Source organism: Vicugna pacos, unplaced genomic scaffold, assembly GCF_048564905.1.
Source record: "Vicugna pacos unplaced genomic scaffold, VicPac4 scaffold_103, whole genome shotgun sequence".
Lineage (NCBI taxonomy): Eukaryota > Metazoa > Chordata > Mammalia > Artiodactyla > Camelidae > Vicugna > Vicugna pacos.
In genome coordinates this window covers 4029766-4052660 of record NW_027328783.1, presented here as the reverse complement: position 1 = coordinate 4052660, position 22895 = coordinate 4029766, and the positions used below count along the sequence as shown (strand labels likewise).

At 41.9% G+C, this 22895-nt stretch overlaps 1 protein-coding gene across 1 annotated transcript in view; it reads left to right on the top strand.

Moving 5' to 3' along the window:
- The window catches only part of LOC140694716 (uncharacterized), a 144606-nt gene that overhangs the window by 99365 nt on the left and 22346 nt on the right, over positions 1-22895 (top strand). Inside the window, 3 exon segments of the mRNA XM_072957826.1 lie at positions 21888-22208; positions 22210-22281; positions 22283-22459. Coding sequence (XP_072813927.1) covers positions 21888-22208; positions 22210-22281; positions 22283-22459 — 570 coding nt within the window.

The following is a 22895-nucleotide window of genomic DNA, read 5'->3' as shown; positions in this document are numbered from 1 at the left end:
CAGGCTTATAAACAAACAAAAGCTAGAGATCTCATAGCTTCACTTTAAAACTTACTTATATTTATAATAATAGTTGGAGTAAGCTGAATTTGCTTGCTCAAATCACTAAGGCTTACTATTTATGAAACAGATAATTAAGATTTCCTCACAAAGTCTGAAGGACCCGTCAGAGTTCTGAGTTCTAAAATGCCAAAAATTTCATGGCCTCAGGTTTTATTTCGTTGAGCTAATTAGGCTCAGTCCTAGGTCACTGTTTGTTGTATTTATATTTCTGATCTGCAAGACAAAGACACTCTCTTCCAGGTCCCCAGATAACTGCTCTGTCACCCAGACCCAATTTTATCTCCTTAATTGGCATTTTTGTATCAGTGAGAAGAGCTGTAAACAAAGAATTCCATGTTTTAAAACTAAGGTTTTCTTTATTTTGTCTTCCAAAGCTTGCATAAGACACTTATTAAGGTCTCTTTTCCTTGAGTTATAAGTTAAACCCAGGGTAAACCTATATTTTTTTTTTAGCTACTCAAATTACTTTTTAGATTTACGTTATATTGGACGTCTCAAGTAACTATATTGGTTTCCTTTAATTTGTTCAATTAATATTTTCAGAGGGATAGACATGTGCCCAGCCTTATAATACCAAGAAGGAGAAGCGTTTTTCCACTGAAACATATCTATCCCACAACATAAGCAAAAGGTTTATATAAAGACCATCTAAATATACCAATTTCACAAACTTTTATCTCAATTTTATTAAATCTTATACCTTTAATTTTTATATTTATTAAGTTTAATCAATAATTCTTATTTCTAGAAGGAGTGACAGAAACCTTTTTTTTGTGGGTGTACATTGTATATAATTTTATAGAAGTCTCTAGGATGCCCATGTTTCAGCCAAAGAGCTTAGGCCCTTCTCGATTTTTAATTTCATTAATTGGTCTGTTGTCCCAATCCTTGATCAAGTATTTCAGTCTACATATAAATATATTTTAAACTGTGGTAAATAAAACGGACTTGTTTGAACTATAATGTTGGGGGGGAGTAGGTGAACTCTTTGGCCCTTTTTTTTTAACTTTACGTAGTGTAGTATCAAAACCCTGTATGTAAATCCAAAAATGTCCATTTTATTTATCTCATTCAAAATAACCATATAAAAATATTTATCCTTTTGGGATAAGCCACTTATCTGTTTTTTTGACATTTTTACAATCCTTTTTCCAGTTATTCAACCTAATTAACATTAATTATACTAAGTTTTTATTAGCATCTCTAGAAACATTTATCAGAAAGGAAAAACAAAAATGTAGCTTTTCAAACCAGTTATATTTTTATATCTGAGTTCTTAGGTTAACCATTAGATATATTTTTCTGCATTTAAACTTTATTTTAATAGGTACCAATAAAACAGCCGTTTATAATGAGATCTCTTTAAACTTTCACCAATTAAAAAGTTTTTCCAAATTAAAAAATCCATCATATGGCCATCAATTTATATATATATAAATATATATATATATATATATAGTGATTTTAAACCAATAAGATGAAGAGGCCCTTCCACATGAGAGTCGGGGTGTTGCCTAAATATAATTGAAAGGTTTACTCTCCAAAAGCTTAAAGCCTTCGTGGTCCAGGCTGATGCAACAAAGTTTAAGATGGCAAAATATCTGAAAATTGGTACAATCAAAGAATTGCTTAGAATCCCAATTTATTTGCGTGGCCACCGTATGTACACAATACTTGAACCTTTTGTATGGCAGAGTCCAAGGTTTCCTTTAAAAACTAAACTAAACATATATATACTTACATGCACACACTTAAAACACCCAGAGAAAGATAAAATGTTTACATTTCAAGGACACAGGAAGAGAAATCCAAGTTCCCCCTAAAGGGGATTTTGTTTTTATAAGTTCAGAATGCCAAAAGATGTTTTTATCAGGCCTGGTTATTTCCAGAGTGAGTTTTTTCTTTTTTCTTATTCCCGATTAATGTTGTAAGTTTTGTATGTACATAAATCTGGCTGGGGAAATAGTTGGAGACTGGCAATCTGTCATTTCTTTTTCTTTTCTTTTCTTTTCTTTCTTTTTTTTTTTTGAAAGTTCTATTCCCCATTGTAAGGTCGGTTTCCCAGAATAAATTTGCTAGTAAGATTTCCCACAGGGACAACTCTGTGGTATGAAGTCTTTGTGTCTACCACTCCTGGAAGATTCCCTGTCACCCGAGAATGCTGTTACCAGCCAGGAGGATGGTCCGAATTTTGGAGTTGAAAGTTTCCTCATAAGAGTTTTACTTTTATCCTGAAAAATTCAATGGAGGTAACCAAATTGAGGAAAACATTAGACCAGCCTCTTACCTAACCACTCAGTCCTGAACCCAGTGTCTTTCAACTTGGACCCACTCGGGATGTCTCCACTGGGTGAGTATTTTCCTCATATGTTTCCACCAGCCCCACTTTGGACATATCCTCAAGGTGGGTATTTCCTGTTATCTTTCAAACTGGCCCCACCCAGGATGTCTCCACTGGGTGGGTAATTCACCTCAGTTTCTTTCAACTGGAGGGCCACGTACCTGGATACACCGCCAGATAAAACTTAGGATCATCAACCAATATGTGAGATCTGAGAACCAGGAGAGACTCAGCCAAATTCATCTGGACCCCCCGAGGAGGCGGATGAGCACAAAGGGCCACTGCTGGTACCAAGGCTCCAGTTACTCGGAGAGTTCAGGTGGAGAGAAATCTGCTGTGGTGCTTCATGGTGTCCAAAACTGTTGACTGAAATAAACGTGCAGCCTAAAATTTAAGAGTTATGTTTTATTTGGCGGGAGGACTCGAGCCAGGATGACCGTCTCTCAGAACTCTCTGAGGGACTGCTCCCAAGAGGTTGAGGAAGAGCTAGGATATATAGGAGCTTTACAACAAAGACCAGGTTGTTGGAACAATAAAAGATTACTTGTTATCTAAAGAAAGCCAGGTATCTCAAGTTCAAGAATTTAGTGATTTTGTATGAATGGGAGGAAGCAAATATTAGGACTCACTGAATTCATTTTTTAGACAAGCACCTAGCTATCTCGGGCCAGTAGCCCGTCCTTTCTTATTCTGAGTCTGCTCAGAGGGCACCATTGTGAGTTGCTGCAGTGGCTGGGCTGCAGGCCTGTCCTCGCCGGGGAGTGGCGGAAGCCTTTAATGACTTGGTATCAGTATTCTTTGTTTACTGACATGGTTGCAGTATTCTCATTCACATTGTAATATTTTCGTTCACAGACCGAATATGGATAATCTGCAAACTTGGAAAGCAACCGAGATGGAATTACTGCAGATACCTTCTGCTTTAATAAGCCGTGTGCAAACATAAACAGGGAGGAAGCATACACTTGGATTTGGAGGTGTAGGAAAGGGATCCTGCACATTGCAGGAGAACGCAATGCAGAATTCCTTAAGTCCAACTTTCTTTACTGTAGTGGTTTCTGAGAACAGTTTATGGTAATTAAACAACATTGACAAACGGTGGCACACATTGCTTTTAAGAGATGGCCGGCTGCAAACTTTTATATTGGACAGGTGGAATTCATAGGCAAGTGGTCAGGTGGATGGGAGAGAGATGGAGCCAAGGCCTGGGCCCAGATTCCGGTTTAAATTGCCATTTCTTCACCATAGGGCCTTGGAATAGAATGCATACTCTCAACCTGTTGGTGAATCTGTGAAATGGGCATGATAATATTCATTTCTTCCTGGGATTGTTGTAAGATCTAAAGAGTATTATAGCACACATGAAGCATTTAACACCTTGGCACTTAGCAGTGTTCACTGTGTGGGACCGCCCCGCTTAGCGTGCATCAGAGCCGTAAAGGCAGCATTTGTCTGTTGAGGATGCACTTGTAGCCCCTTGGCTAGGTTGTGAATTTGTTGATTTCCTTTAATACTTGTAACTCTGTGTGACATGGGCAGTTATTTTCATGGACAGATGAGGAATCTCAGGGTAAAGAAGACTGTGTAATTTGCCCAAGGTCAGACCATAATTTTGGGTGCAGGGGCCTCAGTTCAGCATGGGCCCCTGGGCCTTCTGCTCTCTCCGTTCAGCACCAGAGCCAGATATGGAGTTGGCTGTTTCCCTGCCCAGAATATCCGGCAGGACCCAAGACACACCTGGCCCTGTGCTGCTTGAGCAAAAACTCCGGAGGAGAGGGAGTTACAAAAGGGATAAACATAAAAACATATGACAGCAAACTGTGATCAGCTCTGAGAAGGAAAGGAACACGTCTCGCCGTGCAGAGCTGGGAGCTTTCCCGTCTGGGCTGCTCTGGGGGTGTTCATCTCAGCTAAACAAGTTCTGCTGTTGCAGCAAGGCAGGAAGGCAGGGCGCGTGTGGGCAGGTAGACAGGGCCTCATTCATCGTACTCATTCCCCATTAAGCGGCAGCTTTCACGGGCACTTACCTAGTAAACATTGGCCATAATCTTCACGCAATTTGCTTGGTAGTTTTATTGACCCCAGCTTTGAGATGAGGTCATTGAAGCTGGGGAGTTTGCTGCATGCCCGTGATTACCTTGCAAATACCCCCACTGGTCTTTCAACCCAGACTGGTGTGGCTGTCATGCCCCATCCCTGTGAATGGCATCGTGTAGCTTCTCCCAAGTGGCCCAAATGACTGACATTGATATGCTTAATTCGTAGGAAATGGTATGTGGCAATAAGAGAAAAAGGTAGTAAGAAATTGTTTGGAAAACAAGAAAAAAACCTATTCTTCCCCAGCTGGGGGAGCGTAACCTGTATCACCCACCCTAATCACTGCCTGTCACCTCCTCCCTGAGGATTCTGTGTTCAGAAGCCACTCTGAGCCTTGGGAGAACATTTTTCCTCATGAAACTTTTGACTAGGACCCGCGACATCTCTGTCCCTGGTTAACACTCTCTTCAAAGCCGTTTAAATTTTTTGCAGGTTCCTCCACTCTGATGTAAGAATACCCTGTATAACTTCTTGATGCAGCTCCTTAATGAAGATCTTGTGATGGAAACCTAGCCAAAACTGGGATGTATGCACATAGTGACTGCAACTTCAGCACATTGTGAGTTCATAATCAGAGGGGTGGGTGACTCAGGAAAGGCTTTTTTAAGGTAACAAGGGGAAAGTGAAAGGACGCTTGCTGTGTGAGAAAGAAACATCTCGGTCACAGCCAGCAAGACACCTGTGTTCATGATGGGGTGTGGCGAGTGCAGAGTTCTCACAAAGAAAGAAGTGATGTGATGGGAGGGAGGACAGTTGGGTACTTTATTGGGGAGGAAAAAAGTGGGCTGAACATTTCCTGGTTGAACAAGAGGATTGTGACATGACGTGCTTGTATTCTGGAGAGAAGGGTTTTGTGGGGACAGGCCTAGGAGTACGCTGTATGGCTGGGGAGTCAGCACAACAGAGAAACACTGAGAACCGGGCAGACCCCAAGGCCCAAGCTGGGGGAGAGGCTGCCCGCAAATTGGAACCCTGGAAGCTGGTTCTGTCCCTTAGCTGGGGCCTCAGACCTCACTTCACAGCCCAGTCCTGTTGATACAAGAATAAAAAACGTTGGGCATGAGAAGGGCTGTGTCCCAGGCTTTCGTTGAGCCCCTGGGATGTGCCCCACCAGATTTTGTTCTTTGACTTCATGCAGTAAAGAATTCAAGAGCAAGCCAGTGTTGAGTAAAGGTATATATATTCAGACAGATACATTGAAATGCAAGAGAAACGTCACGAGGTGTGGGGGTTTCATGCACAGATTAGAAGTAGGTACACACCCCACAGACAGAAGGTCTGTCTTCTCCAAAGAGGGACAGAGAGTGGTGACCGCGAGGTGGCGCTGTGTTGCTTGTTTTCTTGGGCTTGGTGGTTTCATATGCTAATAAGTAGAAGGACCAGCCTTAGGGCAAGGGGCTAGGATTCCCAGGGAGTTGGCCATTTCCCACCCTTTGACCTTTTGTGGCTATCATTGGGACTGCCATGGTGCCTGGGGCATGTTATTCACCAGGTTACTATTACAATGGATGTTTACTGAAGCTCAAGATCTGCTAGAAGTTAAATCTCTTCATCCTGAGCCTCAAGGCCTATTGGGGGTTGAATCCTTCACCATTTTGATGTCAATTGCTGCGGCCTTCCTTGAATGGCTGTGCTCTTCCCCCTTCCATCCTGTCCCACTGTGATGACACAAACACAGCAAAGGCCGGGCCCTAACCGTGCTCCTGCATTTAACGGCAGGAGGTGTGGTGTGGGCTTATGATGACTCTGAGTGGTGAGAAGGATGTTTCAGATTTTCCCACGTGAGACATGGGGATTTACCAGCAGCCTCCCCAGATTTATCTCACGGGCATTATCGCTTGTGTTGTTATGGAAACAAAAGGCCAGCCAAGAAATAATAATCACACAGAGGGTTGGAGTACTGAGATTTATTACGCTGGCGGGCTCAGAGGGGTTTCTTTTCCAAAGCTCTGAGCACCTCCAAGACGTGCACATGAGGTTTTATAGGGTTAATTACAAGTATGGGGCTATTACCCAATAAGGCTCAAACAACAAAAAGCAAGGAATCAGTACACTGAAGCTTATCAATTTGGAACAGATCACGTTACTGACAACTGTTGACCTTGGATTTTCGGGTTAGCTTATTAGCCCAGTAAACTGACACTAAACTTCAGATTTACCAGGTAGCCCAGCAAAACTTAGATCAGGAAACCGACACTTATCACACTTTGATTTGTGACTTAGCTTGTTAGCCCAGCTGTGGTTTTCCTTCAGTGTCACTTATCTTTTGAATTTTTCTTTTTTTCTTTTTTTTAATATTTAATCCAAATTTAATATCAGGGTTCTTTGGGAAAGAAATTTCTCTTTTTCTTTTCTTTGGTGATCTTTTAGGGGGGCAGTTAATTAGATGTATGAACCTGTTAGTGGAAGCCCTGGGGCTTCAACCCAGGACCCCGTGCACGCTAAGCACACGCTCTACCACCCGCCCCATCATCTTTTCTTTTTGGTTTCGCTGCCAAGAATCCTACAGCTGAATTTCTAGTCAGCCTTAACACTTGCCCTGACTTCATGGAATCCATTTTTATGAGTTTACTTCCCCCTGGTTTCATTTAAGTATTGAATCTTCATTTTCTCTTCACTCTCAGTTTTGCCTTTTTGTTGTTATGGTTGTTAAGCTGTGTTTAACAGAATTGTTTAAATTCTCTTTTAGCAAGAGGCTGAATGTAAATAAATATGTAAGCAAACAGCACAATTAAATGCTTTTATACATTCTGAGCTGTTTAGTAGTAACTTAAAAACCGAATTGAATATTAAAGTGATAGCATTTTAAAAATATTTTTTAATTTTTCATAAAAATATAGCTGATTTAAAATATGATATTAGTTTCAGGTGTACAATAGATGCTCCATTTATAGTTACTGTAAAACATTGTCTGTATTGCCTGTGTTGTAAGATACATCCCTCTAGCGTGTTTACATTACATGTTGCAGTTTGTATAAGAAAGTTGGGTAACGCAGAGTCTGGAACGTGGCTGTGTATGACTCAGGTTCATGCTCACCCTGCCTGGCAGAGCTCAGGCCTTCACTCCTTTCTGCAGGGGAGCGAGTGGAGGCAGCTCTCATCAGCGCTGTCACCACCCTCTGAGTGGCAGTGACAGCAGTGACTGTGTGTGGACGTGCAAATTGTTTTTCCAAGAGCTTTATATGCGTTTCTGCATTTAATAATTAAAGCCCTCCTGTGAGGAAGCGTTTTAAGTTTTTAATGCATAATACATTTTATTTTGATATTGATAGATTTCAAACCTCTGGAAAATTTACAGGAGTAGTACAATAAACGCTTAGATACAGTTCACTTTAAAGGGCACTATTTGGCTTTTTGTGTCTGGCTTATTTTAGCATAAAATTTCAAGGTTCATCCATAATTGTAGCCTGAATCAGTACTTTATACTTTTTGCTTGATAATATCCTTTTCCTTTTTTTTTCGTTTTTGGTCTATTTAAAAATATTTTCATTGAAGTCTTGTTAGTTTATAATTTTGTGTTAGTTTCTTGTGTACAGCACAACACTTCAGCTAAATAGGAACCTACCTGTATTCATTTTCATCCTCTTTTTAAACATAAGTTACTATAAGATATTAAATATATTCTCCTGTGCTATACAGTATAAACTTGCTGTTTATTCTTTACATACTCAGTATCTGCAAATCTTGAACTCCCAGTTTATTCCTTCCCACACCCTCTCCCCACTGGTAACCATAGTTTGGTTTCTATGTCTCTGTGTCTGTTTCTGTTCTGTAGATAAGTTTATTTTTTTGTTTCTTTCTATTTTTTTTTTTAGAGTCCACATGTGAGCAATCTCATATGGTATTTTCCTTTCTCTTTCTGGCTTACTTCACTTAGAATGACATTCTCCAGGTCCATTGATGTTGCTGCCAATGTCATTATTTTATTATTATTTTATGGCTGAATAGTAGTCTATTGGACAAATATGCTACAACCTCTTTATCCAGTCATCTCTCAGTGGACATTTCGGTTGCTTCCATATCTTGATATTGTAAATAGTGCTGCTGTGTACATTGGGGTGTAGGTGTCTTTTTCAATTAGGGTTCCTTCTGGATATATGCCCAGGAGTGGGATTGCTGGGTCATCTGGGAGGTCAATTTTATGTCTTTAGAGGAACATCTATACACTTTTCCACAATGGCTCCACCAAACTGTATCCCCACCACAGTGTAGGTGTGTTCCCAATTCTCCGCAGACTTTCCAGTATTTATTGTCAGTGAACTTCTGAATGATGGCTATTCTGACTGGTGAGAGGTGATACTTGATTGCAGTTTTGATTTGCATTTCTCTGAGAATGATATTGAATATTTTTTCATGTGGCTACTGGCCAATTGTACGTCTTCATTGGAGAAATGTTTCTTTAGGACTTCTGCCAATATTTGAATTGAATTGTTTGTTTTTCTTTCTTATTAAGTGTAAAAGCTGCTTTCATATTCTGGGAATTAAGCCCCTAGCAGTTTCATTTATTGTAAATATTTTCTCCCATTCCATAGGTTGGTTGTCTTTTTGTTTTGCTTACTGTTTCCATAGCTGTGCAAAAGCTTGTAAGTTTAATTAGATCCCTCTTGTATATTTTTGGTTGTTTTTCTATTGCTTGAGTAGACTGCTCTAGGAAAACATTGCTGAGATGTATGTCAGATGTTTTGCCTATGGTTGCTTCTAAGAGGTTTATAGTGTCTTGTCTACATGTTTAAGTCTTTAACACATTTTGTATTCATTTTTGTATATTCTGTGAGGGAGTAGTCTAACTTCAATGATTTACATGCAGCTGTTAAGTTTTCCCTACACCATTTGCTGAAGAGGCTGTCTTTACTCCATTGTATTTTCTCACCTCCTTTGTCAAAGTTTCAATGACCAAAAGTTTGTGGGCCTATTCTTGGTAATTTTGTTTATCCGTTCATTGATGGATGGATATTGTTAGTAACTTTTGGCTACTCTGAATTATACTGCTATGAATATTGATGTGAAATTTTTTATGAGAATTATGTTTTCATTCTGTTGGCTGTACATTTGCCCCGCCATATCTGTAGTTTCCACTACATGAATCCAGATGGTTGATTGTAAAGGGACTCGAACATCCTTGGATTATGGTATCCAGGGTGTGGGGTTCCTGAAACCAACCCCCCAAGGATATTGAGAGATGACTCTATATGTAGGAGGGGAATTGCTGAGACATATAACTCTAAGCTTTTGAGGAAATACCAGACTTCTCCAAAGAAGCTGCAACATTGTTCCTTTCCCCTGGCCACATATGAGGTTTCTCTGCCTCCTGAATGACATTTGTTATTGTCCATGTTTTGGTTATAACCATCCTAGTGGGTGTAAAATGAGATCTCATTTTGTTTTTGACTTCCCTAGTGATGCTGAGCATCTTTTCATATGATTATTGGCCATTTGTATATCTATTTAAATTCGTGGTAAATTTAAAAATTGGGTGTATTTTTTTGTATTGTTCAGTTGTAAGCATTCGTTATATATCCTGGATACTACTCTCTTATTAGATACATGCTTTGCAAAATTTTTCTTCTATTCTGCACATTGTCCTTTAACTATATTTTTTTTAAACATTAAAACAATTTCTTTACAAGGGAGGTAGTTAGATGTAAAGATTTATTTTATTTTTTTGCAAAGCACGCACTCTCTGACTTGAGATACCCTTTTCCCCTGTCATTTCACTTTCTTGATGATGTCCTTTGTAAGAAAAAGGTTTTAGTTTTGATGAAGTCCAGTTTATCTGCTTTTTCCTTCTATCACTTGTGCTCTTGGTTTTGTATCTAGGAAACCAAAGCCTATCCTAGGCCCACAAAGATTTATACTGTGTCTTCTTTTAGAAAGTTTATAGGTTTAATTTTTACATTTCTGTCTGTGATCTATTTTCAATTAATTTTATTTGTTATATAAAATATGGGTGTTCAGATTCCAGATTGATTCTTTTGCCTGCAGATACCCAGTTGTCCCTGAACCATTAGTTGAATAGACTATTCTTTCAATGGAGTGTTTTTGGCCCCCTAGTGGAAAAGTGTCTGTAAATGTAAGTTTTTCCCCGTGGGTTTTTATTGTGTCTTTTAGATTTATTTATCCAAACTTATGCCAGTATCATACTGACTTAGTACTATAGCATTTTAGTACACTTTAAAGTGAGTCCTCCAACTTTACTCTTCTTTTTCAAGGTTGTTTTTGCTGTCCTGGGCCCCTTGCACGTCCATGTGAATTTTGGGATCAGTTTTTCAATTTTGCATAGAAGTCAGCTGGAATTTTGATAGGGATTCCACTGAATATATAGTTCACTTTGAGGATTCTTAACATTTTTAATAATATTGTCAATCATTCCATGAAAATGGGATGTCTTCCATATATGTAGATCTTTTAAAATTTATTCTGGTGATACTTCAAAAAGTTCAATGTACAAATCTTGTAAATTTTTGTTAAATGTATCTCTCACTTTATTTTTAATGCTGTTGTAAATGGAAAGGCTGAATTTCTTATGGGTGGGACTATGTATCAATCTTCTTATTTGTAGAATTCCTTCACAACAAATACCCTTGGTATATATTTGCTACATAAATCTATCCACAACTATTCCCCGCCCCGTGTTAGAAGAAACCAAGACCCAAGGTAAGCTACTTGAAAACACCTATGTGGAAGTGAGAAATGAGTCCCTTGGGTTGGTCTTTGTGCAGATGATACTGAGAGCTTATTCTGAATGGCTTCTTCTTAATTACTTTTAAACAACCCTTTCAGTGTATTTAGTCAGATACATTAAGATTATGCCCTTTTGATGTGCGGAGTAGCTAAGACTATAATTTTGAAATAAATTCTAGTGAGAGTGTTGTACTTGAAACCTAATTTGCATCAATCTTTGAAGATTTATGTTTCAGGAGCTTTGACTAAAGAACAACTGTCTTTATTCTATAATGAGAACTAAATGCTCAAGCAACATGTAAGAGTTTGAGCAAACTGCCCCCGCCCCGTAGTGTTGGGTGGCTGCAGCTGTAACTGGAGTCAGCACTTACCTCTCCCAGTATGCTTGTACTGATCTGCTCAAAGTGGTTCGTCCAACAGTTTGTCAGTAGTCTGTTGGACAAAGTCATAAAACATTGATTGAAGGTTGCTAGAATGCAATATATTCTTATTAATATTAAGTAAGCACATATTGAATGCTTACTGTATGATGGAATTGTCCCTCAGCATCACATGAATATTATTTCTCTTGAAACCTCACATATTTCCTTGTTATTCTCACTTTACAGATAAGGAGACTGAGAATAAGGTCTTCTCTCTTTTGGGGGGAGCTCATTATTAATGATGGGCAGTTGTAAGGAAAAAGATATTGATTCATCATGAGAAAATATTTTTGTGAGAGTCAGCAATGAAGAAGATGAACACTGAAGAAGGTGATCATTGTTCGAGTGAGACAAGCCCTGGGTTGTGCGGAGTCAGCATCCCTGTCCTAGACACGGCACGTGTAGAGCTGCGTGGTGGGTGAGGCGGCGCGGCCGTGCAGGGAAAGCGGATGCTGGGGCCTTAGGCTGTGCTCAGGCCTGGTTGGGCTTTCTCCTAAGGGGAGTGAACCATCATTGACAGATTTTAAGTAGGAGAGTGGGGTGCTCTCATAGTTCATATTTGTCTTCTAGAATGTTTGGAAACATTTAGAAGGCTTGGCAGGAGATGATGTGATGAGTCAGAGTAGGGTGGCTGCGAGGTGTAGCAGTGTACAATTTTCAAGTGGTTTTCAGGCCCAGGCTTGTGGCTTAGTAGCCGTGTCAGTTTGAATGACGCACGCAAGGAAGTGAAACAATTTATCTAATCAATTGAAGCAGTGATGTACCCAATTCCCAGGACTATTGTGGAGATCCAGTGAGATACACTGTGCAGTGTGCAGCGTGGTCTCCAGCAGAGAGTCAGTGCTGAGTGAGTGCCAGTGAGTATCTGGTAGGTCAGTTGAGGGTAGTGGGACTCGGTGTCTGAGGATATCTGGTCCCTGAAGGAGGGGTCCATTCACATCTGTGAGTGATGGGCCTGAGTTGGGAGACGCAGGGAGACCTTACCCTCCGACCAGGGGCCCTGGTAAGGACGGCTATGGGAGGAACACTGTGAAGTCAGCTCTTTGCATGTGGAGTTGGAGCTGCCTTTGAGACAACTAACTGCAGTGTCACGAGCTTAAAGAGGAGATCTGGGCCCAGGTTGTGCATTTTCCTAAAATCTCAACTCCTAAGGACGCCGAAGTATTTATCACTGAACGTGAAGTCATACTTTAAAGGACAAACGAATAGTAGTATTATCTCTGTCATCAAAGCTCACGTCTATTTATTCATCACTCACTTTGCTAATTGGGTACTTACAGAGCTCACTTCACCGTCCTCCCGTGGGCTCAGGCTCCACAGAAAAGAGCTGGTGAGACTCCCTCTTTTCTAGAATAAGACACATTTAGCTTGTAGCCTTCTGTACCTCGCCAGACTTAGGATATTAGTTTGTTGGTTTAATTGTATTTTCTGTTGGCCATGTCCTGACAGGAGAGAAATTTTACCTCATGGTCATGTTTCAATTAGCTGTTACTGAGAATTGCTGATCTGATACATAGTGTATGTATTATATTAACTTTGTAGAGTAGTTATCATTTTTCTGTCTTTGCCCTTTAGTTTTGTTTGCCCCTTCAGTGTTCTATTCTTTTTGGGGCCTTATTTTTTTTTAATTAAAAAATGTCTGTTAGCAGTTAAGAAAAGAAAAGCAAAGAAAAAATGCAAATGAGAACTAAATTTAGAAAATGTCTAGTGTGTTTTCTGTTTCGGCAATGGAGGGTACTAGAAACTCCTGAAAACCTTCATTACACAAGTTCCTTAAAACGCTGATTGAGAAATAAAACCTTCCTTCCTCATCTTTCAAGCTGCACAACTCATTGTCAAGAAAGTGAGGGAAAATTCTCAGAAGCCAAGACAAACGAGAAAGCAGGTTTTCTGAGAGATACATGAGCGTTAGAAGCCGTGGTGTGCTGGTTGGCTCCTGAACTGATTTTCAGTTGCCTTGACAGGAGGGAAGGATGTGAGCCCCAGACCTCTCACACTAGGAGTTGGATGGGTGATCATATAATGGGCCAAGCCCATCCTGAGAATCTTGCTTTACTAAAGGGTGAAATAGGAAAAAAAAATTCCTCAAGACAAGAAAGTAAGAAAAGTCAATTTTGTTGGAAGAGGGGAAAAATAACAAATCCAAAGTAAGGATAGAGTTTAAAGCTGTTCTGGCATGAGAGTGACCACAAACTCCTGGCAGAAAAGCACAGCTACTCCTTGATTGATAAGTTGTGTTTTGAATGAATCAGTGAACAGCTATTCCGAAAAAGGCCTCCAGAGTCTTGTGGATCAAGATACTGGACAGCAAACACCTCTCTTCCAAGGTCTCATTCAAATAACCAGAAAGGTTTTAAAGGAAACTAACAATAATCTGAGTTGTATTTATTGACATTACTATATGCTAAGAATTCAGAGGTGACTATGGAGTTGTCTCCTCTTTTATGGACCTTATTTTCTCTTTGGGGAGAAAAATGACATAGTTGGGTATCTTGGTGGAGGGAGGTGTTAGTCTGTTGCAATTAGCCAGGAGAGGAGATTAAGGAAACAGTGAAAGATGGGTGAACTTTTTAGCTGAGGACAGTCTTGTTCACTTGGCTTTTAATTGCAGGCTCAATGAGCTGTCACTGGAGGGACTAGATCTTACGGAGGATGGACTTAGCTCAGGCCTCTTTTGAATGGACAAGTGAACCTGGAAAAAGACAGTCAAATCTGTGCAGACATTAAAGTTCACTTGAACGTGCTGCATCCCTGAGCCAAAGATAGGACAAATATGCAGCAATTCTTGAGGACAGAAGAGTGGTTTTTAAGGTTCTCCAAGAATGAATCCCATGGAACCGAGATGGCCAGTTTTCAAACTGAGACTTTGTTCTTTGGACGGTGTACCCAGCAAGGGTATTGGCCTTTTATATGTTTCCATTTGTCTTTAATACATGTCTGTTGATGAGGACATGGGCACAAATGTTTGACACCTTGTCGAGGCGATTTTGGATACCTGCCTAGAAGCATGGGCACAGTTGTGGCTGCTTCATACATCTTGCAGCCCATCCCTTTCCCCGGCTCCGTGATCACGGCAGAGTGGTTCCTTGTTGACCTGTCCGTTTCCTCTGTGACATCATAACCCATGAAAAGACCGGAGCATATTAACTTGGCTTTGTTAAAGTCAAAGAAACAGATCAAATATGGAGTCAGATTTGTTCTTTCCTATTTCAGTAGTACCATGGAGATGGCAGTTTGGGCAGCTTTTTGTAGTGTCCTGGAGGCTTTCTCTCTCAGCTTCTGGGTTCCTCTATTGAAAACCCTTCATTGCTGTCTGGCCTGCTGGTAATGCACACTGCCTGTTTTGCCCTGAAGATGTGTTCTGTTTATAAACTCATCTCTACTCCTTGGAAAACAACTCAAGAAAAACTCAGTTGGTTTTCCACCAGCCATGGGCAGGGGTGAGGTAAACCGTGTTATTATTTCATAAAATAATAATAATAATAGTAATAGTCATAGTAGTAGTACTTGTAGTAATAGTAATAATAATAATAATAATAATAATAATATTAATAGAAGTCTTAAAACAGGACAGAGCACATTGGAGAGAGTCAAAAAATGCTTTCTGGCTTAAATCAAAAGTGATGACTAGTGATTCCATGGCTGCTGTATTTGCTAAGCTAATTACTCCTTTGCTCCATTACACATTTCTTTTATCTGAAAAAGAAATACAAGGAAATGGTTTAAAAAAAACTCAAACAGAGCACAAAAATACACAAGTGAAAGAAGTTTTCCCTCATCCTCTGTTCTTTCAGCTCTCTCTGGAGATGCCTCTGTTTACTATCCTTTGGGTGCTTTTCCAGATATGCTTTGCACATTCCCACCTATGTATGTAAATTCCTTTAAAATTTTAGTTATTTTTAACTTAAAGGGATTTAAATCCTCAAGTGGCTTCTGGCCGGGTAATATAACAGAACAAATCTGACTCCATATTAGATTTGTTCCTTTGAATTTAACCCTGTGCTCTGTCACCTAGGCTTCATCTTGCTTGTAAAACAATGTTGCCTAGAGCCTGAAATAAACAGGAGACCCTATTCTGAAGGCTCTGACCTTTAAGGATATTTAACACTTTTTCATTCATTAAAAGATAGCAAATTGCAGAATAGAAAATAACGTTTCTTTTGTTGGAAGTTTACAGGGATCTGACCCACGCAGATAGCTGCAAGAACAAAGGATTCTAACAAGAAGGAATTCCTACACTAAGAAGTTTGCACTAACCAAGCACATAGGAAAGGAGCCTGAATTGTGACTTGGGGAGATGGTTTTCCAGGACATTAGTTTGCCATCTAGGTCTACAGAAACTTGCTATTCCATGCCCCAACATCTGGTCTCCCAACTTATTGGCCTGTCCTGCACTGAGGAGAATGAATTTGGACTTGGTAACACTCCTATCTACCTAGAAAGCTGGGCACTGGAGCTGAGTGTTATGGAAACAGGCCAGCCAAGAAAAAAGCACCAATCGGAGTGTTGGAGTACTCAGAATTATTATGCCGGTGGGCTCAGAGGGGCTTCGGCTCCGAAGTTTTGAGTACCTCCAAGACGTGCACATGAGGTTTTAAAGGCTTAATTACAAGTAAGGGGGGATTAGCCAATAAGGCTCAAAGAACAAAAAGCAAGGAATAAGTACACTGGAGCTTATCAATTTGTAACAGATCACATTACTGACACTTGTTGAGCTTGGAATTACGAGTTAGGTTGTTAGGCCAATAAACTGACACTAAACTTCAGATTTACGAGATAGCCCAGCAGAATTTAGATCAGTAAACTGACACTTATCACACTTAGATTTGTGACTTAGCTTGTTAGCCCAGCTGGACTTTTCCTTCACATGAGGACAGCTCTCCCACACCCAGGGAACTACTGTGAGCCCTTGATGTTTCCACTAGGGTGGGTATGGTTTACCCAGGAGGGATGGGGACTATGCACCAACACTCAGGCAGTCTGCTCTGTCTGGGGCTCTGATCTTGTACCATCCCGCTCCCCGCCAGCCCAACACCTGGGACAGTGGAGCTAAGGTAGAGATCCTGCCTGCCTGTTTCCCAGCGTGTAAAAGGGGAATATGTGCTCTTCCCAAGGAAGTTCTGAGCGACAACACCTGCGGGTGCTTGGTTCTCAGAGCAACAGAAAACCCAGCTCCGCGTGGGGGCAACGGGTGTGATCTCCCTAGGGTTTCTGCAGAAGCATCGGACGGAGGGTTGGATCACGGTGGTAAAATTGAGCTGCGGGGCTTGAAGGGTAACAGAAGGGTACAGAGGCAGGTCTGCCGCCTAGGGGTGCCCCAGAGGTAAAGCTTTTTTTCTCCAACTCCGCTAAGACCCTCCCTTCTCCAGAGCCCTTCCTTCTCTCTGCTCATCCTGTCCATCTGTATCCCTCCAATTTTCCCGTCCTCTCCACCCGCTCCCATCTTCTCCCTCCCTCGCTGTCCCACCTTCTCTCACAGAACCCAGAGAGGATCGCTGGCCCTCCTGCGCATGCGCAGTCAGTGCCAAGTGGTCCGCTGGTTGGGAGCTCCATATCCGAGCCGGGGATCGGGCCCAAAGGCTTCTCAACTACGTCGCCCGGTAGGCCTTTGGTTCCTGCCTGGGGTCGGGGCCTCTGACTGTGGAAGTGCAAGGTGGGGGGCTCCTGGGAAAGGGGTCAGGCGGCTGCGGGAGGGCGGTCCGCCTGTCACAGACCCCAAGGGCGCTAGTCAGCCCGTGTTCAGATGAATTGCTCAGGCCAGACCCCTCTGCCAGCGCCACCTGCCCCGGCGTCCCGGCCACAGTGTCCAGGGCCTGGTGTGCACCTGCCATCTCTCACCCAGCCGGGATCCCCTCAGTCCGCGGCTGGCGTCCCCTTCCCCTCTCCCTCCCGCTAGTCCTCTCCTCCTGGGCTTCCTCTTCTCGTCCGGCGGCCCGTCCCCGCCCCTGGGTGGGCTGTGTCCCGGGCGGGCGGTGTCTGCGGACCCGGACGGGGGCGGGCGCCTGGGACTGGGGCTGGGGCTGTCCTCCGAGCGAGGCTGCAGCCCGCGTCCCCCTCCCCGCTTTCCCTGCCCCGCGACCCCGGGGCTGCCCTGCTCTCCCTTTCCCGCTCCCTGAGGACCAGCTCTGTGGCGTGGGCGCTGCTACCTGGGCTGAAAGCCTCCGGCTCTAACGCCCAGCTTCTCCTGGTGGAGTCGGGAAAAGGGAGCGTCACTGCTAAGCGAGGTTCTGTCTCCCCCCTCCATGTTTCTGCCTCAGGTAAGTACCTTGAACACTTTCAGTTGTTATGATGGAGGTGCTTGTTGATGTCACGTGTTTTTATAGTGAGAGGGATTGCAGTGGTGAAAGCAGGGCTTGGTTCTGTTAAAAATGTGCTGAAGGCATGAGGCTGTGACATCCTCCTTCCTTCCCTCTCCCAGGGTGAAAGGAGTGATCGTCGATTTTAAAAAGATAGTTACAGTCCCTAACTAGCCCAGCCCAGCTAGTGTGTGTTAACAGGAACAGCACCACCAGAGGCCTTGGAGACCCAGGGATATTGCAGTCCTAAAGTGCTCCTGGCATAGTTTGGCTTGTTTAGGTTTTTTGTTTTTCTTAAATTGTGGGACAGACTAGTGTATAAACTGAAAAATAATTGTCAAGAAATAATTTTCATAGGACAGTTTTATTGTGATATAGTTCACAAACCATGAATTCCATCCATTTAAATGGTACAATTCAGCAGCTTTTTGCATATTCACAGTGGTGCATGCATTATTATTCCAGAACGTTTTCATCACTTCAGAAAGAGCAGTGGAAATGAATGACCTATCCACCCCTCCCAAGTGGTGGTTCTAAAGAAATTTCTTGGCTATTCCTGACCATAAATTAACTTGTTATATTCCAAGAAAAATCTGGTAGGAATTCTAACCAGAATTGAAATGAATCTGTCTATCAAAACAGGAAGAATTTATACCTTTATGGCATAAACTTCTTCTACCCATCAATATATCTGGGACCCTATCTTTTCATCTGACCAGAGCCTGGCCCATGTGAAGTTCTCACTACTTTTTGGGCTTGTGAATGATGAGATTCTATACATCGTTAGTTGCAACTGTAGCCTTTCACAGAAGAGAAAAGTAACCTCAGTGAAGCAAGTGACTCTCTGATGGTCAGAAAGAGTGACAGCCAGTGCTGGAGTGATCCAGTGGACTTGGTGTTTGCAGCTAGATTTCTCGACCACCTACAGTTAAGGGGATTAGAGAGTTCTTTTATTTTTTCTTAATGGCATTGCATTTATTTTTACTTATTTTTTAAAATTATTTTTTATTTAAGTGTAGTCAATTTACAATGTTAGTTTCAAGTGTACAGCAGAGATTTAGTTATAAACATATGCATATGTATATATATATATATGTTTTAGATTGTTTTTAGTATAAATCACTACAAGAAATTGAATATAGTTCCCTGTGTTATATAGCAGGTCCTTGTCATTTATTTTATATTTACTAATTTGTATCTGTTAATCCCCCCTTTCCTGCCTGCTAAACACAGTTTGCTTTCTATGTCCATGAGTCCATTACTAGGAGCACCGTTTTTCCTAGTAATATATGCTCTTTTGCTGCTTTCAGTTTCAGTAATTCCATCTTATCTGTGGGCGCTTTTCTTCTGGTGGCCTTAATGTGGTTTGCACACGTGGTAATAGAGATCTGTATTTGGGAGAACCCCAGGCCTCGTGTAGTCCCTGGTACAGAGTGCCCACTGAATTGATGCTTGAACTGGGAAAAAAGCACAGTAAATGTTGGAATTTCCACTATGGTTGAGAATTCTATAACCTCTTTTGACAAACTTAATATTGGCTGCACCCATTCTGGGTAATTTGGTGGAAATTCATGTTATGGTGGTGAAGAGACGGGGCCTTGTATGCTTCTTCTCTTTCTGTTTTCTAACACTCATTCTCCTGGGCCTTCCAGATCCTCCCCTAGAAGTGCCAGGTCTGGCTTGGTGCTGCGCTGAGGCAATATTTGTTAATAAGGCCCTTTCCTCATCTCTTCTGAGCCTCCGGTTCTTTCTCTGCACAATGAGGGCTTAGACTAGATAACTACTTTTCAGTTTCTTTTAAAGCCATGTTTCCTTTGAGAAACAGAAAATGCAAATCTCTCCTCTCAAACCAACCCTTTAGATTTTGAAAAGTCCTCCAAGGAGTGACATAGCTCTTTGTGGAAAATGAATGTGATTGTGATTCCAGGTGACACAGAAAAGACTATTCAGAGATTGATTGCAGGGAGAGGGCAGGAAAGGGGCAGTATGTCACACTTTCTAGTGTGAGCACTGGAGCAGGGGCTTGGATTTAAATACGGTGTCTGACGTGGCCTCTCTCTAATCTTGTAGAATGTGATAAACTACTCTACCTCAGTTTCTTGATGTGTCAAGTTGGGGTGATAATATTTTAAGGCTTTTGTGAAACATTATGCACATAAGCCATTTGTGTATGGGTAGAAACAAGACCTGCTAGGGATTCAGGGATTTGTTTTAAAAAAAAAAAAATCTTGTCCATAGCACTCTGTCTGTGTGTATTTAGTAGTTCCTGAAGGGTGAGGGTGAGTCTAAAGTCCATCGTGGGAAAGGTGGCCCATGATTCTCTGTGCCCCTGAATGCCCCCTCCTCCCCAGTCCTCTTCCTCAGTCCAGGATGAAGTTCCCTAGTAGATTTACTCAGAGGTCTTGTGAAAATGGCTATTCATTTTATTGTTTCACCAAGAAGGGCTGCCATCATGATCTCTGTGGTCAGGTTTTGAAGGGCTGCCATCATGATATCTGGTAAGAATTCTATGGAATTGGGTGTTTCTATTTAATGAAAAGAAAAAAATTACAAATAGAAAATTAGAACAAGGATGGTCACATGGGCTCTTGGAAGTGGACACCATTAGAAGTTGGAGGGACTAGTGGGCTCAGTGGGAATGTTAAATGAGTGTATCTCATGGGCTGGGCATTGTCCTATTTGTACTGTGTGTTCCTTATTTGAGACAGTGAGCTCACGTAACCTCGAAAACCTCTTTAAAAAATTAGACTTTTTATTTTGAGATGTAATGTAGATTCCCATGTGGTAGTAAGAGATAATATGGAGAGAGCCTATGGACTCTTTGCCCAGTTTTCCTTAATGGTTCCATCTTGCAATATTGGGGTACAATTCATTAAAGACTCACTAACAATTTGAGGTTTGTGTTATTGCCCTCATTTCTATCCACGATTAAACTGGGGCTTAGAGAAGCACACAGGCCTGCCCAGGTCACCCACATTGTTAGTGCAGAGTCTGGTGAACGTGGGCTTGGGATTTCCAGGAAGTATCATTATGATGGTCTTTGGCAGGGAGCAGCATTCACTTTGCTTGTTTATTCATTCATTCAAAAAACATTTATTGAGTAAATTCTGTGGGTCAGATGCTTTCTTAGGGTTATCTGATTCTTCAGCAGTACTGAGAACCAGGTAATGTTTATATTTTTTAAACTGAGAAAATTAGCTCTGAGAGGTTATAACTCCCCCAAAGGAAGAATAGCTCATAAAGGGGGGATAGTACATTTGTACAGTCACCACTTTTTATGCAGGTGGTACCCTAGGCATTTTACATTTGCAAACATCCGTAATCCAGATATATTCTTGCAAGGCAAGGATTTTTTTTTAATTGATGTATAGTCAAGTTTACAATGTTGTGTCAATTGCAAGGTGTTTTTTGACTTTTGAATTAAAAAATACTTTTTCTGGAGGGAAATTAGGTGTATTTATTTGTTTGAATTTTTAAAATGAGGTACTGGGGTTTGAACCCAGGACCTCGTACATGCTAAGCATGTGCTCCACCAATGAACAGTACCCTCTACCCCAAGGCAAGTTTTCTTATCCATTACTATGAAGCTAAGGGGTTCAAATAAATTGAATAGAATTCCAGATCTTTTGATCCTACTGTGGTCCTTTTCTTTATATTCTGCTGAAGGGGTTTGGGGAAAGCATATCCTTTGTTCATTTCTTTATTCAGCATTTTTGAGTAGTGACTTATATCAGAGCCTTGCTAGGTGCTTGGAAATATAAAATAAGAAATGACACTTCTCTGCAGGGGCAGGAAGCCTAGACCAAAAACTGGGTAATGTGATCCGAGCTACAGTAGCCATGTGCAGACTATGAGGACAAACTGTACCCCCGGATTTGCTTTGGCTTCCCTTGCCTTCTGTCTGGTACACACCAGGTCACCGCAACCCAGATGGGCCCATAGCACACAGCAGAGTATGTACCTCGATCTCCTCTCCTGTCTCGGCAGGGCCTGCAACATGAGCATCCCTGACTACGTGCAGTGTGCTGAGGACCACCAGACTCTTCCCGTTGTAGTCCAAACCATGGAGATCATCTCAGAGGAGAATTTCTTTTGCATCTATCAGCTACTCACCTCGGTGAGCCATATCAGCCCATGTGGCTCCCAGTGGACACTCTGTATCCACTACAGGCACCGCTATGTGCCCGAGAATGGGTGGAGCGTCTTCCAGAAACACTGCAAGGTCGTGGGCCTTGTCACCATTACCGACTGTCTCTCTGCCAAGGCCTTGGAGAAGCTCCACGTGCAGAGGAGCTGTATGGCACCTCGATAATGACTCTCAGCTCTTTGTCTTTGTACTGCATGTGGAGGAAGTCGAGCAGCCGCGCACCGACGTTGCCTTCAAATTTAGAGGACTGCAGGGTGGTGGAGAAGAGGATCGAGGACTTCACTGAGTCACTCTTCATCTTGCTCAAGTCCAAGTGGCTGGATGGTGGCCCCAAGAATTCTGGGGACAAGATCCCCCTCCCCTGCATCCCGTTTGAGAAGGAGGACTTCATGGGACTGGACACAGACAGCAGGTAAGTTTACCTGGAGGCCAGTCCACCCTGGCTTTGTGCCGGATTGCTTCCCTACATCCAGAAAGGGATCAGCAAGGAAGAAGTCTGTCTTGTAGCCAAGGGGGGATGGAGATGCAGCCCGCCGGTTTACAGACATTTCAAAGTGAATCCGCCTTTGTTTCAGAGAGATCCTTTTAGGGTTAGTGTGGACACTTACTCCCGCTTTACAGCCATGACCATGGTGGGACCCCTGGGGTTGCTGTCCAATAAAGTAGCCAAAGCCACTGATGCTAGGAGCACTGGGGAGGAGGCTGGACTGAGCTGAGATGTGCTGTAGGTCAAATGCACATCAGACACTGAGGCTTGTCTAGTAAAAGTATATAAACTATCTCTTTACTTCCTATATTGCTTACATGTCAAAATGATAGTCTTTTACATACAGTAGATTAAGTAAGAT